The 18,805-nt window shown below is 38.0% G+C and overlaps 1 protein-coding gene across 2 annotated transcripts in view; it reads right to left on the reverse strand.

The window, feature by feature from the left end:
• Positions 1 to 2,587: 2,587 nt before the first annotated feature.
• ZDHHC13 (zinc finger DHHC-type palmitoyltransferase 13) overlaps positions 2,588 to 18,805 on the reverse strand; it is a 60,606-nt gene continuing 44,388 nt past the window's right edge. For both annotated transcript variants that reach the window (XM_056802034.1, XM_056802033.1), the window contains 7 exons: positions 17,821 to 17,943; positions 16,801 to 16,863; positions 15,726 to 15,819; positions 14,116 to 14,199; positions 8,480 to 8,637; positions 6,536 to 6,633; positions 2,588 to 3,872 (listed from right to left, as the gene is read on the reverse strand). In XM_056802034.1, coding sequence (XP_056658012.1) covers positions 3,734 to 3,872; positions 6,536 to 6,633; positions 8,480 to 8,637; positions 14,116 to 14,199; positions 15,726 to 15,819; positions 16,801 to 16,863; positions 17,821 to 17,943 — 759 coding nt within the window. In that variant the 3' untranslated portion in view covers positions 2,588 to 3,733. The remainder of the gene's footprint in view (positions 3,873 to 6,535; positions 6,634 to 8,479; positions 8,638 to 14,115; positions 14,200 to 15,725; positions 15,820 to 16,800; positions 16,864 to 17,820; positions 17,944 to 18,805) is intronic.

Consider the following 18,805-nt stretch of genomic DNA (forward strand, 5'->3'; position numbering starts at 1 on the left):
TACTCCACTGGTCTGCATTTCAGATCCCTCATCTGTAAAATGAGCAGAGGATAACCTCCAAGGTTGGGAACAAGTATAATCACAATGAGATGTCATAAGAGCCTCTTTCAACAAGCATTTTCAATGCCATTTCTGGAGACCACTAATAAGCACAGGAATGTACATTACTTTTTTATCTCAATAGAGAAGTAAGCTTTGCTTTTTTGCAACAGAGCATTTATATAAACAAAATTCTATTTTAAAGGTACTGAGTTGGCAATAAAAGGTGCCCTTTGAACAATCATATCATTAAAAATCTTTTTGTAAAGTAAATGGCCAGACCTAATTTTCAGTCATATTTCTATATTCCATATAGAGATTTTCTTCAAAATGAAGGCATATTTTGTACTAGTAAGGAGACTGATTAAAGTCCTTTATCACAAAGATCATATACTATTGACCATGTGGGATTTATACAAGGAATGTAAGAATGATTTGAAATCGGTAAAATTATCAGAATGATTGCCCATATGAATAACAAAACCAACAAAAATCATGTGATTAAATAAAGATGCAGGAAAAGCTTTTTGACATTCATTCATATTAAAAAGAATAGGAAGCATGGGAAAAGAGTTTTCCTTAAAATGACAAGTAGTATCTATCTAAAATCAGCAAAAGGCAGTAATTGTAATGGGGATAAGCTAGAAGCCTTCCCAATAAGATCAGAGGTGAAGTAGGACATCCATCATTATCACAATTATTCAATATTTTACTAGATGTGACAGCTTTAGGAATAGGAGAAGAAAAATAAATTGAAAGAATTAGAATAGGCAACGAGAAAACCAAATTATCACTTTCTGCATTTGATATGGAATACTTGGGGAATCCTAGAGAACCAACTTAAAAACTAGTTGAAATAATTAACAACTTCAGAAACATTGCAGGATATAAAATAAATCCACATAAATCATCACTATTTCTACATATTACCAATAAAGTCTAGCAGCAAGACATATAATGAGAAATTCCATTTGAAATAACTGTAGACAATAAAAAATACTTCAGTCTATCTGCTTAAATCCAGGAACCATAGAAACACAATTACAAAACACTTTTCATATTAATAAAGTTAGATTTGAACAACTGGAAAAATATTAATTGCTCATGGGTAGGCTGGATCAATATAATAAAAATGATGATTCTACTTAATTTACTTATTCAATATCATTCACTTTATAGATCTAGAAAAAATAATAATTTATCTGAAAGAACAAAAGGTCAAGAATATAAAGGGAATTAATGAAAATAAAAGGGAAGAAAGGTGGCCTAGCCACATCAGATCTCAAATTGTATTACAAAGCAGAAATCATTAAAACAATTTGATTCCTGCTGAGTGATGAGTGGTGGATCAATATATTGGGTAAACAATACACAGTAGTAAATGTTCACCAAGTTAATCTAATGTTTGATAAAAATGAAGGTCTAAGTCTTAGGACTCACTGTGTCAAAAACAACTGGGAAAACTGGAAAGCAATTTGGCAGAAACTAGTTATACACTAACATCATATACTATATATCAAGATAAGGTCAAAATTGATACACAATTTATACATAAAGGGTGATACCATAAGCAAATTAAGGGAGAATGTAATTGTTTGCCTCTCAAATCTATGGGAAAAGGAAGAATTTATGACTAAGTAAATATAAGATGGATAATTTTGATTATATTTTATCAAAATTGATTTGCACAAATGAAACCAAAGCAGCCAAAATTAGAAGTAAAATAGAAAACTGGAGAAAAAAATTTATAGTAAATTTCTCTGATAAAGACCTTATTTCTCAAATACATGGAGAACTGAGTAAAATTTACAAAAATAAGAGCTATTCCCTAATTGATAGTCAAAACATATGAAAAGGAAGTTTGACAATGGAGAAATCAAAGCTACCACTAGTCATATAAAAATGTTCTAAATCACTATTGATTAGAGAAAACAACTCTGGGGTGCCATTTCACCCATATCACATTGGCTAATATGACAGAAAAGGAAAGTGGTAAATGCTGGAGGTGATGTGAGAAAACTAGGACACTAATGCCCTGCTGGTGGAATTGTGAATTGATCTAAACATTCTGGAGGGCAATTTGGAACTATGCCCAAAGGGCTATAGAACTGTACATAACCTTTGATTCAATAATACCACTACCAGATCTGCACCCCAAAGAAATCAAAGAAAAAGGAAAAGTATGTATTTGTACAAAAATATTTATAACATCTCTTTTTGTAGTGGCAAAGAATTGGAAATTGAGAAGATGTCCATCAATTGGAGAAAGGCTAAATAAGTTGTGGCATGTGAATGTGGTGAAAAATTCTTGGGCTTTAAGAAATGATGAGCAGGATGCTTTCAGGAAAAAAAAAAAAACATGGAAAGACCTACATCAACAGATGCAGAATGAATAGAACCAAGAGAACATTGTGCATAGTAAGAGCAATATTGTATGATGATCAACTGTGAATGACTTAGCTATTCTCAGCAGTAGAAACATCTAAGACAATTCCAAAAAACTCATGATGGAAAATTCTATGCAGAGAAAGAACTGATAGAGAATGAATGCAGATCAAAACATACTCTTTTTTACTTTATTTTTTCATGGCTTTGGGGAGGAGAGATCTATTTTCTTTCACAACATGACTAATATGAAAATATGTTTTGCATGGCTTAACATGTATAACCTATGTCAAATTATTTGTTGTCTCAGGGAGGAGGGAGGGATGGAAGGTCAAAATATTCAAAAATTGTTTTTTACATATAATTGGAAAAAACTTTTAATGAGGGTACATTTTGTCTGACTTGAAATGTTTCCTTATAGAAAAAGGAAAAATGAGATTTATGATCCGACTGTTCTGACAGCAAGGCATAATGGAAAGAGGAGTGAATATAAGGTCAGAGGTCCTGGATTAAAATTTTAGCATTGCTACTTATTACTTGTGAGACTTTGGTAAAGTCACTTATCTATCTCCTTGAGTTTCTGGTTGCTCATCTGTAAAAAGAGATAGGGAATAAGTTGATCTCAAAAGTCTCTTTTAGCTCTAACTCTACATTTGTACCTTCTAGTTAATGCAGGCAACTGAATCTAACCCTGTGAATCTGTCTTGTGTGAATTTTGGTTTACTGGTAGAGTTGTACATCTAACTTATTTCTTTAGGATATGTATGCTTTTTTTCACAGTTACATTGTGAAAGTGCTGGGCAAATCACTGAATGATCCTACCTGTATAAAAGACGCAGTTTATTAGGTGTGAAAGCAAAACAGATACATCCATTCAAATACTTTATACAGATTTATAGATGATATAAAGAAAAATAATTTATCAAAAATTACTCGTTTTAAGAATAAAACTATTTCAAAATAGCCAATACAATGTGAAAATATAATACATTTTATCCACAATCAATGAATATTATTTTCAAAATTAAAAAAAATTAACAGTGGCATTTTTTTTCTGAGGAAAAGGGAGGGTATCAAAAGAATTTAAGGAACTAGCTGAGATAATTCAAGAAAAGTTTATCTTGTTGAAACTACAAAGTGCAATGAGATTAGCTGTTTGAAAGGCCCCCATTTTGTCTAACAGATGAAGATCTTTTCATTTGGGGGCTAGCTTCAATTTAGAGAAACTTCTGAACTTCACTTATTTCCGTGCCCCGGCCCAACAAACAAAAAGTCAGATTTTTAACTCAGAATTTAGCATTGTTTTTCTTCATACAGAGCGCAAAACTTTCTCCTTGGCTGGGTGAAATACCACAGAGTATTGTGAGGTCCAATCCACAGCACTAGGCTTGAACAAGCCAAAGCATCCACACTGAAAGAAGTCGGCAAGGTTCTGAGTGAATCCATGACTGCTCGGGGAAAGAAGAGAGAAACAGGACTTAGTGGCTGCCTCTGAGCACTTCCGGCCATCACTTACTCACAGGGCCCAGGCCCCTCCCAGGGATGCTGTTCCTCAGTTTTCCCCAGCTACTCTACCATGGCTTTCCAACAGGTTCCTTCTGCCTTCCGAGGGCTTGTCACTCCCATCAAAATATCACCTCCTTTCCATTTAAAATACTACTCCTCTGGTCCAGGTGACCACCTCCCTCTGAGACTGTTATCGGAATGGCCTTTCTGCCTGCCTTTCCATTCATCCTGCAGGTGGCTACCATGTCTTACTAAAACCCTTGTTTGTATATATCATTGCTCTCGTCAACACGGCTCCTCATCGCTCCCAAGGCTAGGCTAACCCCCTTATGCTAGCACTTGGGGTTCTCTATCACGGCCTGTACTGGAAAGCATCGCACAGGAAGGCTCTACCACTCATTGTTTTCCAAGCAAATCTTCAGCATTCTGACCCTTTCTCCATTCCAAGCCCTCCTTCTCCTTGGCCTGCCTGAAGGCTCAAGCCCTACCCCCTCTCCCTAGCCTTCCCCCTGCTCCCTTCCTGGGTGCTTCTTCCTTCTTCTGCATCCTGCTGGCTGTTCCTTTGGTCCTGGATGTCCCCCAATGCCTGGAAGGCTCTGCCTCCTCATCTCAGCCCTGAAGACTTAGCGAGGCGCCACTGCTTTAAGGAAGCCTTTCCCGGGCTCCTGCTGCTGGTGCTTTCCGTCTGAGTCTACCTTCCGAGGACTCTGTATCTGGTATGTGCCAACTCGGGCATCTGTGGTCTCCTCCTTTACAACGTAGACCTATTCATCTCTGGATCCCCAGAGCTTGGCACTGTGCTTGGCCCTTAATAAAAGGTTACTTGAGGGGGCCCTGTTTGACAGTAGCATTTCCTGCTTGCAACACCCCCACCACTCTGGGCATAAGCTTGAACTTTAAAAAAAACCAACCACATTGTTCTTCCACAGCCATGATTTTGTAACCTGTTGAGGGCAGGACGTGTGTGTTCTCTCTCTGTGGATCCCAAGACCCTCAAATAACTTATAGGATAGTAACCTGTCAATAGTAATTACTCATTACATGTTTGGATCTGTTATCATTGAAAAGTTTTTTTTTTCCTTCTAGAGATAACTAGGTATCTAAGTGGATAGAGCACTGGACCTGGAGAAAGGAAGATGTGAGTTCAAATCCCACTATAGATATTCACTAACTCTGTGCCCCCAGGCATATCACTTAACCTCTCTCTGCCTCAGTTTTCTTGTTTGTAAACTGGGGATAATATTACTACTAGCTCTGTAACCCTGGGCAAGCCACTTAATCTATCTGCTTCAGTATTCCCAGGGATATAATGGATGGCACCCAATGCCCACCACACAGGAAGTACTACCTCTCAGAGATGTGAGGCCTAAATGTTATGAGGACTAGATGCAGTCCAATATCTAAATATTTTATAATCTTTGTACATCTTAAAGATCTATATAATGCTCAGTCTTATGATTATGATTACTAATACTGATAAGAGAAATGGGTAAACATTTCAGTCAGCCACCACTGACAAGGCTGCCTGTGTCCAGGGTAGTCCTTTCTGATTAAGTGAACGAGAGCTGAGCAGTCCTTGGCAGGAAGGCAGAATCTCTTCGGTTGCAATTAAGCCTTTTGTCCCCCTCTCTGCTCTTTCTTCTGGCTGCCAAAACCTGGCACTGTGCATTTGCTGCTTTCCTGGTCAAACAACGGAGGCGTCGCTGCAATGGTCATCACAAGTCTGGCCCTTGGCTACTTCCCCATCGCCTCTGAGGCCCCTTCCTGCAGTGGAGCTGATTTCTCTCTTCTCTGTTGCTGCTGCAGCCGAGCCTCAGCTCCTGACTTTCTTGTGAGAAGGCCGAGCAGCTTTTATCTTGTACCATGATGAGCTTTAAAATAGACTTCTCACGGAGATACGCTGGGAACATTCACTCGAGGGGGCTCTGGGTCACCTCAGCAGCATTCCTAGACCTGACGTGTGAAGCCGGGGCACAGATAAGCTTCAGAGGCTGGTCTTTACAGACCAAAGACTACACCCTTGTCTCCATCGGGGGAAAAAAACAACCTATAGAACTTTTCCTATGCTTATGGCTCTGGTTTAAAAAAAAGCACAAAAACCCTAATCTCCTTTTGACCCAGATGTAGAAATTAAGCAGATGGACAAAGGAATATGGAGGTGCCTGGCCAGGTTAAGACTTTGGCAAGGCTAGCCTCATGCTTACCCTCTTTCCACAAGGGGCCTCGTGGCCTGGCTTCATCACAGAATACTTATCTCCTGATGCTTTCACACAAGCAACAGGCAACCTTGTGACTTCAGGCTTATGGGGAGACCTTGTCTGCCTCAGCAGCACCTCAAAAGCAGTTAATGTCTTATACTGAGCAGGGCAGCCCGATGGCTGCCACAGAGAGCAGCTCTGGCCTCAGTGGCCAATCTGGGGACCATTTCCTGCTAGAGCATCCTGGCAAGCAGCTCAATAAACTCAGAAAGGGGGGCTCTCTGGAGAGAGGCAATGTGGGTGGGGAGGGGGTGGGGAAGCTGACAGGCCGCTGCCAGAACTAAAGGGGCTAGTTGGGCAGGGACTGCCACTGGGGTGGTGCTGAAGACAAAAGACTCCTCACTTACTTGTAGGGTGTCCTCCTGAGTGAAAAAGCCTGTTTCATGTGCTTGCTCTGCTTCACCAGGCTGACTCTCTCATGTGATGTCAAGCCCAAAACTGCAATCTGAAAGGGGAGCAAAGATAAAGGAAAACAACTGATTCCTGATAAGTTGTTAAAAGGCATCCAAGGTCTTTCCAGATGAGATCACCCATACCTGTCCAATGAGAAAATGACCTGTACAACTTGCACATGTTGTAGTCATTATTATTTTGGTCAATTATTGACTAAACTAGTATTAAAGTCCTATAAGAAACCATGGTACCTAAAAGCAAGTGTGTGAGCTCTCCTTTCTTTAAAGAGGTGTGTAATGTGGCATACACTGTTATAATTGATTGGCATGCTGGGTAACTTTGCTGAATCACTTTCTGCCCCAACCCCCTCTTTTAAAATTCTTTGATACAAGGGATGACCAAATGAGCAAAGGAAGAACACATATGAAGTGAAGATAAAAACAAAAGATAGGAATAGAAATGTAAAATTCATTTCAAAGCCAAATATGAAAACATAATTGGCTCTTTTAAGCTGCTTTACTATTTTTTAGAGGATAGTAGAAATTTAGAGTTGGAAGGGACCTTCGAAGTCATCTGTTCCAACCTAAAGTTAATAATTCTCATTGAACAAAATTTATCAATAAAATTTGTATTTCATTTTCAGATTAAGAAAATTATCTAAGACCTATATTCACATATACTATTTTGAATCTTTAAGGTCTGTTCTTATGATTAAAATTGAGTTATTCTTTTAGTGGTATTTATTTGCCAAGTTTCTGGAAAGACTTTCAATTACCACACAAAGAAGGTAAGAATAAAATGGTATAACTTGAATTTATCTTATTACTTTGGAATTATTATGGTCAAATCTCAATTTACCAAGATGAATAGCACAGAATTCTGCAATATTAGAAGCAGAAGGTTTCCTTGAGATGATCTAGCAAGCTCATTTGAGAGATACCAAGGTTCACAGAGAGAGTTGCCCAAAGTCATATGATTAAAAATGTAACCAAGTTAGGACTAGGACACAGATCTCAAATAATCCAGGAACAGAAGATAATATGATTATTTGGTTAGTTGAATATTAAATAGAAAATTGTAAAAAAGCAAGTCTCTGTGTCCTTAAAAATCTCCTTTATTAGACTCTCAACTCCTTGAGGGCAGGAACTATCTTATTTCATGGCTATCTTCAAGACAGAGTAGTTTAATTTCTTCTATTTATGAGCTAACTTTTCTGACCCCATAACTACAGTGAGAAGTCCCTCTTATGATTTCTGAGTCTTCCATGGTGCCTTATGTATAAATATAGGATAAACAGAGAACTGTACTTCTTGGAACCCTGGGGATCACACAGGGCTTCATTCCACTACCCACGCTTGGCAATGTAGACTAGACTGAATCCACAACTGCCACAGGCTGTCCCTAGAAGTTATCCTGTGGACCAGACATCTATCAGCTTTTCTTCTTATCTGCCCTGTCCTTTCCCCTCTTAAAAGCAGAACATAGCAATAAAATCCCAGTTAATTGAAGGTTCTAGTGAATTAGGTTCTGAATAATTAAGTTTTGAACTGACTCAGATAGACTTCATCTGCCCATCTGAGAAGGGGCTCCCAGTAACAGAAGAGTGAGCAGCAATATCAAGATGTTGGTAAGTGGAGGCTGGTTGGTCAATATCCAGGTACCTGAAGCCAACAATAGCTTCCATCCTCTTCAGAGGTATTATCTCCATATCCATTGGTGACTATTTCACCCTTCACCTCTTCCCTATCCCTCACCATTCATAACACAATTTTCATAGTTGGAGAATATGAAATGTGTTTGGTAATGTTTTATGAAAGTGAATAAGAGAAATGAGGGAATAAAAACTTTGATAGCTAAAAAATATTGCCCAGAGACATTATAAAACATTTAAAAAATACCTGATAGAACTGATTTAATAACAAAAAAGTAGACCATGATACATGGAAAGACACCAGCATGAAGATGTATAGAACCCAAGGAGAACAGGACACAATCTGACTGAGGTAAGTCCATGCTCCATCTTGACTGTACGATGTAGTGCAATGATTGGACCAATCTGTGGATTCACAAAAAGGAGCTAATTAGAAAAGAAACAGATAAGTGATCCCTCTTTAAAAGGATAAAACTATCATAGGCCTCAGGGAGAAGAACGAGATGCCACGTGTGTGTGTGTGTGTGTGTGTGTGTGTGTGTGTGTGTGTGTGTGTGTATGTATGTCAGAGAACTCCAGAAATTTGTGGTGTGAGTTGCAGACCTGGCATTAAGATGAGGAGATGTTTTCTTGGTGTCACCATGAGCTCTGAGTTGACAACAAATGAAGCAAGAAAAGAAATGACAGCAAAAAAAATATCATAAAACTTGAAAAAAACACTAGCAGATTCAGCATAAAATACACCCTTTTGAGTTCTTGGCAGGTGAAAATGATTATAGCTAATAAAACATTTAGCCTGTGTTGTTTTTGGTATAACATACAATGTTGAGTAGAAAAATCCCTTTTCTACAAAATGATCCAATTAATCTAAAAGTTGCAAATAGCTAGTGTTCTCTTGATAGATAGGTTAAGAGGTTCCTTATGCATAGTTCAACTCAGAAGACCATCCATTTAGAGCTGGAAGAGCACTTAAGAAATCACTCTAGTCTAGGCTAACACTTTTGCTTTTGATAAGTCCTCTGCACTCAGAAACATAAAACATGAAATAAACTCTAGAGTTTGCCATGTATTATGTACATAATAAAATGATGACATTAATTCCACAGGTCAGGAAACAAAGTATGGGAGTTAATGTGACTTGCTCCAGGCACACAGAACTTAAATTGGTGAACCAAGATTTGAACCCAATGAGAACATCCACCCATCCTACTGTACTTACTGTCTGTCCTAGAGTGGTGAAACAGGTCTATAGACAAACAGGTCTATACTCTTACTCATCCACCATCTGTATGCTAACTCCTTATAATAACCACACAGAAGGAGGTGGTGCCTTTTCATCCTTACCATCCTTACTTGCTGGAGAAAGACTCAGAGACAGAATCAAGAAAACAATGCAGGGCTGGATCTATGTTCTCCCAACTTAGAGGCTCTCTCTAGAATCCCTCTATCAAGTTAACAGAAGGTTTCCTCTATCTATAGCCTCTCCTGACTCCAAACAAGGGGTCCCAGAGGAAACCATCTGCAAATGGGGAGAGAAATGAGGTGGACCTTGAGAATGAAAGAGAAGAAATGAAGGGGTAGAGCTCTTAAATGAAATTAAATAACTATTATAATCACTAGGACCGTGGAGAAAGGGTGAATGGGTTTTTAAAATTAGAATTCTGCAAAGCAGCACAATGGGAATTCATAAACGCTTCTGACAGTTTGATAGTTTTAGACTTTCTTTCCCCAAAGGAGCATTTATAAATTCCTGAGATGAAGAGAAAATGTGTGCTGTCTTTACTATCAACCATCTGTTCAATTTGGTCCTGAAGTAAATTTCCTAAATCCAGCCTTTGGGTTTTTTTTTTTGAGCTCTTAGACTCCCACCACCTCTCCTGAATACATGCCAGCAACATTCTGCAAGCAATCATCATGGAGTGACAATCAAGGTAACAAGTTAAAGTAATTTATACTCTCTATAAAACTCCTCATTAGGATGGGGAAAGAAGATTCTTCATATGCACCTGATGTCACAAAGTAATTACTACCATTTCCAACAGCAGGTGGAAGGAACAGCTGACACAGAGCAAGCAAAAATGGGCATCCACTTGTTTTGAAATTTTTTAGTGCTCTCTTTAGAAGGCATTTTAGATAAAATCACATAATCCCCAACAGGTGGGTTCTGGGAGCAGTGATGATTTAAGCTGACCCCTTATTTAACCCATAGGAAATGAATTGTGAGACACTTGCTAGCAGCTGATGGACTAGACAGCCCACTGTGGGGAGGGGAGAGAGCATGGGGTGACAAGCAGTTTGTGTCTGGGCCAGACAGCAGGCAGCCCTAAAAAGATGAGGCTGTGCTCGCTAGTCATGGCCAGGGGTTGGAGGGAGAAATCAGGTAACTCATTAAGGAGCTTGGTCCTGGCCTTAACTGCCTTTGCCTAGTGTCAGCTGCTTATGCATTGATGTGATTTCACCTGTAGAGATAGAGGAGTTGCTGCCTCTTCGTCAAGTTTTATTGATGGACCTTTGCTGTTACATTAGATCTGAGCAGTTGGGATTCTTGGGCTATACTGGGCCTTAAGAAATATCTGAGCTTTACTACTAAAGGGATCTCATTCATCCAGAGGTAGAAGGACACAGAAAACGTTTTCAGGGTCCGGTGAACCCCAATGGCTCCTCCTTTCAGCTTTTTCCTGGGCTGGTATGGCCCCATGGGTCTGGCTTGCTTTCTCTGTTAGCTAACAGAGGAGACCATCAGTCCAATTGTAGGGCCATTGATCTAGAGTGGGAAGGGAACCCACAGGTCTTCAATTCAAATCCCTATTTTATATGAATAAATTGAGGTTCAAAGAGGTTTAGCAACCTGTCTAAGTCACAGAGGCTGCCAGTGTCCTGATCCAGGTTCTAACTGCAAATCAATGCTCTTCCCACTGTATCATAGTTCCAAATGCACAGATCCTAGGCCTACCCTGTTAGCAGAGGTCTGTGTTCACTTGAGAGGCCAACTGGGCAGGCAAGTCTCTCTGATAGTTCTCGTTCCACTAGAATTTGTCTTTCATCAGCTGGGCTTCACGGGCACCTGGGAAAACCCTTGGAAGATTGGAATGGGCCACTTCCCCATTTGCTATGGCAAACATGCCCCTTTCCAAGGCACTGTGCTAGGCACAAGAGAAATGACAACAAAATGAAACACAGATCCTGCCCTCAAAGAGTTTACACTCTCTTCGGAATGGACCTACCATCTTTTCTTCTTTCTCATCTTCACACTTAAATTTGCCCTTCTAGCTCTATTAATCTCTTTTCCAATGACCTTTTTATGGAAAAAGAAAATCTCCTTTATCTCCAACTTTTCCATCAACTGCCTTTTTTGCTAGTATGGTATAGCAATAAAGCACTCATTCTGTGCTGAGAGAACCTAGGTTCAAATCTCACCTTTTGTACTCATTCCCTATGGAATTAGGCAAATCACTTACTCTTCCTGGGCCCCAGGTTCCTCATCTATAAAAGGAGAAAACTAGACTAGTTGGCATCTGAGATCCCTTTCCACTCTAATTCTGTGGTCCCCTGACCACCTAGCACAAAACAGAACTTCAAAGTCCCTCAAGGATGCCATATCCTTGCCTAAGCAATGCAATAAAAATTGTGCCTCCACTTACCCTGAATCTCAGCTCAAGACGAAGTCATTTGCATACTCCTTTTTCTACTGGTATTTCCAGACTATCCTGAGCCAAAATCATTCCACAATCTCTTCTCCTTTGAGGTTCATATAAGTGAACTAGAACAAGTAAATCGCAGAGTTCCAGAAGACTCTTGCTCCTTCTCCAATAACTTCTGCATCATATATTTCATGAAATCCAAAAAAGTCCTCCTCTATCTCAGTCTTATACAAATATGGTCACAGCAGAAACCACCTGAGACCTTGCTATGACATACTGCTATGCCTTTAAGATAAGAATCTCTGCAATTCCCTTCTCTCATCTCAATATTCTCCTATTCCCTCACTTCTCCCATGCCTGTTCCTGAGGTCCTCTCAGTGGTCTCTATTATTTCAACACCTTCTTATTGTCCTATTTTACTCTGATTCCTTTTTTATCTTCACCTACATTCATCAGGCCCTACATATACTGTAGTAGCACTAAATAAATGTTGAATGAATGAATGTTAAGTATAGGAAAATAGCAGTAGGACTTCATAAAAATTAAATAGCATGACTTTCTATTTCCCCAGGCTATCAAAAATTATTTGTTAAAAAATAGTCTCTTGCTTATTGTATAGAAACACTAGGAGAAGAAAGAGTGGCTCTTGAATTTAGAGCTGAAAGAGATCTTAGATATGATCCATTTCAATCTATTTATTTTGTAGCTCCAGAAGGGTTAAATGGGTAGTAAAATAGCAGTTAGATTCAAACCCAAGTCCTCTCATTGTGAATCTGGTGCTGCTGGCAGTACAATAAGTGACAGTGAATAACTGGAATTACAACCCTATTAATACCTGTTAATATATCCTTATGCTGGAAACAATCATCAGATAATGGTGATTATTTTTAGTGAAGAGAATGAAGAGGAGAGACATGAGTGTGATGTGAAATTTGGTTCTTCTCCATCAAAGGCCCAAGTGACAAGTAAGAGTCACTTCTCTGAGGACCAATACAGAAAGGTCTTTCCAGGAATATCCTTTGTAATCAAGCCTAAAAAGGGAAACTCTCCAAATAAAGCTAGGGCACTAGAAAAAGCATTTGCTTTCTTGTATGGCACGGCATGGCCCAAAAGTTTTTAAAAGGATAAGGCTCTGGAAGCTTGGCAGCCAACTATGTTGGCAATCACTTTTAGTTACAAAGGTCACCACAAGAAGAATTAATTCTAAGAATTGGTTTCAAGGCTAAAAATGACATAAAGAATTGGTTTCAAAGCTGTGTCCATCAACATTTTTCTTAGAGACCATAATTAATCCAACTCACACAAATTACAACATTCACTATTTAAAAACTTTCAAAGGCAGAAATTTCCAAGAGTCAAGAAATTATTTTAAATATATAAGCTAAACCCATCCTGATTTAATTTAAATCCATTTCCCTTTGATCAGCCTATAGGAGCAATGAAGAAGAGCTATTTAGTATTCTTTGGAAAAGGTCTCCATGTGCTTTCAAAATGCTATTAAATTCTCAAAGCTTTCTTTCTTCCAGGCTACAGGATTTCATTCTTTACAAGCTAATACTGCTAATACTTCCTGGTCTTTTCTATTGTCTTTAGGTACTTATAAGCTATATTCCCACCTGTGTATGCCATATATTATGCTTGTTTTTTAAAAACTGTATCAGCAGTTTATTAGGCTTTGCAGATCTTCCATGATCCTTTGCCAATATATTTATACCCAGCAGGTTCTTTCTTATCTAGAGTTCTGGTTATTAATCTTCCTTCCCCTAGTGGTCTGCCTTACTTGAACTAGTATTTCCAATTGTTTTTTCTAATTTGACAAGAACACTTTAAATTCTCCTCTCTTCTAAGTTTAATGGGAAATATCTCTTAGCTTGGTGCTTTTAGTCAATCCCAAGTGAATATTCATTATTCAATCATTAGGTTACAAAGGAAAACAATAGACAATGCTGTAATGACAGACCACTGCACAAGCCTTCATTCTGTATGGCTTCTACAACTGATGACATTCCATGGACAGCCATTCTTTAACAACAACAACAATAACAGTTCATATTTATATAGCACCTTAAATTTGGCTCGAAGCACATTATATCAACTTTATCTTATATAATACTCCCAGAAGAACCTTTGAGAGAAAGTGTGTGCTTTACAAGCACCTAAGCAAAATGGTACAAAAGTAATCAGGAGAGCCTATGGATGGATTGGCCAAAGTGTTTAAAAAAAAAAATCAAACCATACTCACAGAGGAAAGTTGCATATAACATCCAGTCACAGACTACGGCAAGGAAAATTAAGAAGAATATATAATAATGATGATTTCCAAAACCTGAATTCAAAAAAGGAAAGAAATACTGAATACTTCCTTGAAATTATTTCCCATTAAAATTAATTAACACTTTAATATCAAAGGCTTTCTATGAAATATAAATAAGGTTATATTATTAAACAATAATTAAGACAAAAATCAGATAGTTGTGTCTTGCTGTCAGCTATTCTAGGGAAGTGTGTTAATAATAAGAACAACATTGAAGAGGCTTACCTCCATGGTTTCATTCATTCAGGAATTTTGTATGATCTTAACATATGCAAAAAATGCCTTACTGGAGATATGCCATTAGGTATACTCTGAGTCAAATCAAAACAGTAGGATTTTGTATTCTCCACACCTTAAAGTCAACTATGTGACTGTAAAGATGTGGTCTGCTATAGGGAAATGTTTGTAAAACATAACCTATTACTTCCTCATATTTTTCACCAAGGATGCCTGAAATATATGTTTATTTTCAGAAATCATTTATGAATATGGTTATATTTATGCTATAAATATCTGTAAGTTGTAAGACATACTGGGAGTGTCCATCGACCCTGACATTTGTAACCCACAGTTCTCACAATAAAGTCAGTTTGCTCACAATAAAGCTGGTTTTGTGCAGAAAAAGAAATGTATAAAGATGAGAAAGTAGAAAAAAAATGTCTCAGCGACTACTATTGATCTCTCAATCATTCTTTTTGGGGCAAACATAGTATTTTCCCATTATTTTCATATCTCTTCCTAAGATATTTGTAGAATGATGCTTTTGAGATTGTCATCCACAGTCCAATTTCTTACTCCATTTCTGATCTGGTCTAGCTGGTCTTCCTGACCTAGTCTCCTTCAAGACCCCTTCAGCTTCTTCCTATGTCACACTGGAAAAAGAAGTGTTAGGGCCTAATGACATGATGATTCCTCTGTCACTGATGGAAATTGATCTTCATAGAAATGTGGGAAAATGTGTTCCAGTTTCTATTGTTTTCCTATTAGTTTCATTTCTGAATATTCTTTTTTTGAAATTTTAATTAATTAATTTAGAATATTTTTCTATGGTTACATGATTAATGTTCTTTCCCTCCTCTCCCCCAAATCCCCTCCCATAGCCGACATGCAATTCCACTGTCTGAATATTCTTAGAATGTAGCATAAATGCTATTGCTCCTGAGATATCTCCCATTTAGGTTACAAAGAGGCAGACAATAAAAGGGAAATAAAAGTCCAGGGAGGGACTAAAACACACAAGAAGGTGTCCAAGGGAAACTAGCCCTGATCTATGGTTGCCTCTGATTTGCCTACCCCTATAATTAGTGGAGAGAGTAGAAAAGCTTGTTTGGTCCCCCAAGCCCTTTTACAAGCTCCAAGGACTCAACTGCTTTCTAAAAGTTTCTTCCCAAAGACACGATCCGTTTAACAAGAATGAGCTAACAAAAATTAGATCTTTTTATCTCCCAAATGCCAATCACGGAGGATCAGTTTGCTGTTTTTAGACATGTATACGTCTGTGTCTCTGTGTCCACAAAAACACAAACATGCAATCTCACCTATACAACGCCCAGTCCACAGGCAGTGCTGATCATACCGAGCCACACAGGAGTTACATATATGACAATGGAGGGATCTTAATGGTTTCTTCACCTAATGAGAGGGCAAGAGATCTCATTGAAAAACTGACACATGGTGCAAAAACTGAAAGACAGCCATTGCTTCAATTTATAGTAGAAAAAGCACTAGGCAGAGACTCTGAAGATTTTGTAAATATTTCTGGCTCTGCTACTGACTTTTGATTGACCTTGAACAAGTCCCTTCTCCTCTATAGAGTTCAATTTCCTCATCTGAGAATGAGGGGATTGGACCAAATAATCTCTATGTTGTCTTCCAGTTCTAATATTTTATGATTCTGAGTGATTTCGAAGGAAGTGGTATGCTTTTCAAATTATATACTGAAATTTTATCTCAATTATTATTTAATGAAGGGTACAGTGCTTCAGATACTATAAAACAAGGGACAATCAATAAATCATTTCAATTTAGCTTTAGAATATCACCTAGAATTTGGAGTAGCATATTTATTATCATGATTTTATTTTAATAGGTTATATTAAGGTCAGTTTTTATTTCTTGAGCAAGCAAGAGTGGATAGCAGAATAGATGCTGGATGGTGGGAGGAAGTTTACCATGGACAAACAAAAGTTACTGATAATTTTCAAAGTGCATAATTGAGAGTTCATTGGATTTAAAGTTGGAAAGGGCCTCAAAGATCAACTAAATTAAACTCATTTATTTTGAAGATGAGGAAATTGAGGCCCCAAAATGTCAACATAACCACTCAGCTCCTAAAACAGCAGACGTTAGACTCAAAAACAGGCCACCTTTGGATTTCAAGACCAGTGCTCTTCCTACGACAGGTAAACTGTACATACATAATGCAATGTTTATAAAACTTTCCTATGGCAGATAATCTTTTAGACATTACTTAAAAATTCAATCTTGGTAAAGATAAGGATAGAAATATCACAAAATGCTCCAAATGGAAAACAATAGATGAACCCTTAGGCAATGTCATCTCAGTAGTTTGCTTTTATTGTGGAAAAGAATACCCAGAAGAGGTTCACTTACAAGACATGTTGTGCAAAATGTTCTGAAATCCAGGGAACCAGCTTCTGCAAGAGCAATGATATTCTGAAAGACATAAAGAATGGCATTCATACCTTAATGTATATGGCTAAGTACCACACTGCAAAGACCAAGGTAGACAGAAAACAATTTGGAAGAGTTGCTATGAAATCATTACACGTTGGAAATTTTGTAACCTTTTCAGATTATATTTTCAATAGTAGTCCATAAATCTAGATGTATATAGATTGGCAAAACCAATTCTAACTGTGTCACTTTGCTGCCTCTTCTCATCTACTGAACAAAGTCAGTCTTTAAAAGAGAAGGTGGCTCCATTAATCATATTTGTGTTTGATTTTAATGAAGCAACAGACTTCCTAGCAAAGATCAAAGGTGCTTTCACCAACTTGCTAAAACAGAATTTTTAGCAAGACCATCAAAAGAGCACTTTGCTGGCAACCTCATATTTCTTACTCTCTCATGGACAAAGAGAGAGATCCTACTGATAACTATGTGCATTTATTCTGGTCACAGTTATGCCTAAATAGAGATGAAGAGATCACAGGACAGGCCTTAAAGCATTCAGAAATCACTGATCATAGATTTTGAACTGGAAGAGAACTTACTAAGGCCAACTCCCTCCTTTTACAATTGAGTAAACGGAGTCCCAGAAAGATTAAGTGACTTGTCTAGGGTCCCATGGTCACTAAGTGTCTGAGGCATGATTCAAACTCAGGTCTCCTTAACTCTCAGTGCCACACTATGCTAACTATGACACCTAGCTGCCTCCGTTAAGGGAACAGCTGTTTCCTAGTAGAACTGAATGAATATCTGATCACAAACAGATGAAAATGAAACTACAAAACAAAAACCCAAAGATATAAAGATTAATGGGAAACTGAGGTACAATCCACTAACAAAAGTTTGGCTATTGACAATAAGTCACATAATGAAACCAAGTGGAGAAATTCCACAGCTATATTTCAAACCAAAGTAGAAATCCAAGGAGTACTAAGAATTTACCGTTTTCCTTTCTTCTTCTGAAGTCTTGGAGTAGCCAGGATCAGTGACCCAGGTTTTATAAAGAAAGTAAAGGAGGCCAATCACACTGAGAAAGAAAGAAATCTGAAGAGCGGTGCCTGTTAAATGTAAAAGCCAGGTCAAGGAATATAGGAGTCAATATTCTAGTCAGCCAGATGAAGGTGATGCCTTATCATCCTCCCCATTTCTCCTTTTGATTGTGTGGTCATCCCTCCAGAGTATCTATTCCCTTCACCTAGTCATTCAGATTCAATAGCTGAACAGTTAGTTCACCCTTTGCCTCCACAAGTTCTACACAAAGTATAGCTAATAATAGCTTAAGGTGTTACTTCACCTAGAAAATATTTGCAATTTATTATGGTCTCTCCAAGAGACTATAAAGCTACCAAAGAAATGAATCTCTAATTTGGACACTACAAGGGAAGAAGTAACAGAGGGAGAAACAGGAAGAGAAATCTACTTTTATTGATAATTATACTGAAAACTATTTAAAAGCAGCTTCCATAACTAGTCTTTTAAAGAAGTACATTCTTTGCAAAAAGTGTATGTTAGGTAAGCATAAAATATGTACTTCTAGAAGGTAATAGTACAATTCATATGTATAAATCCTTGTAAATAGTATTACAATGTAGAGCTGAATGGCTGGGTATAAGTAGGTCTATTAAGGAGAATGAATTGCTGTGCCACTTGTAAAGGAAGGATAATGGTTAACAAGGTCTTAGCACATTCTTGATGCCAAGGAAAAAAGAGGAAGGTCCTCTGCTAGTCTAATAGAGAGACCAACTAGGGAGCACGGAGGGCCAGATAAGGAGTGGAGAGGGTATAACTGATGTTAGGGGTAGGATACACATTGGTTAATCACTTAATCAATAAAGTGATAGTATTAGCATTATGAAATGGCATTATGGTGAGCTTATTTGGAAGGGGAAAATTATTAACAGCTATTATTTCTAAGTAGTTAAAAATT

This window comes from Monodelphis domestica, chromosome 6 (genome assembly GCF_027887165.1).
Source record: "Monodelphis domestica isolate mMonDom1 chromosome 6, mMonDom1.pri, whole genome shotgun sequence".
NCBI lineage: Eukaryota > Metazoa > Chordata > Mammalia > Didelphimorphia > Didelphidae > Monodelphis > Monodelphis domestica.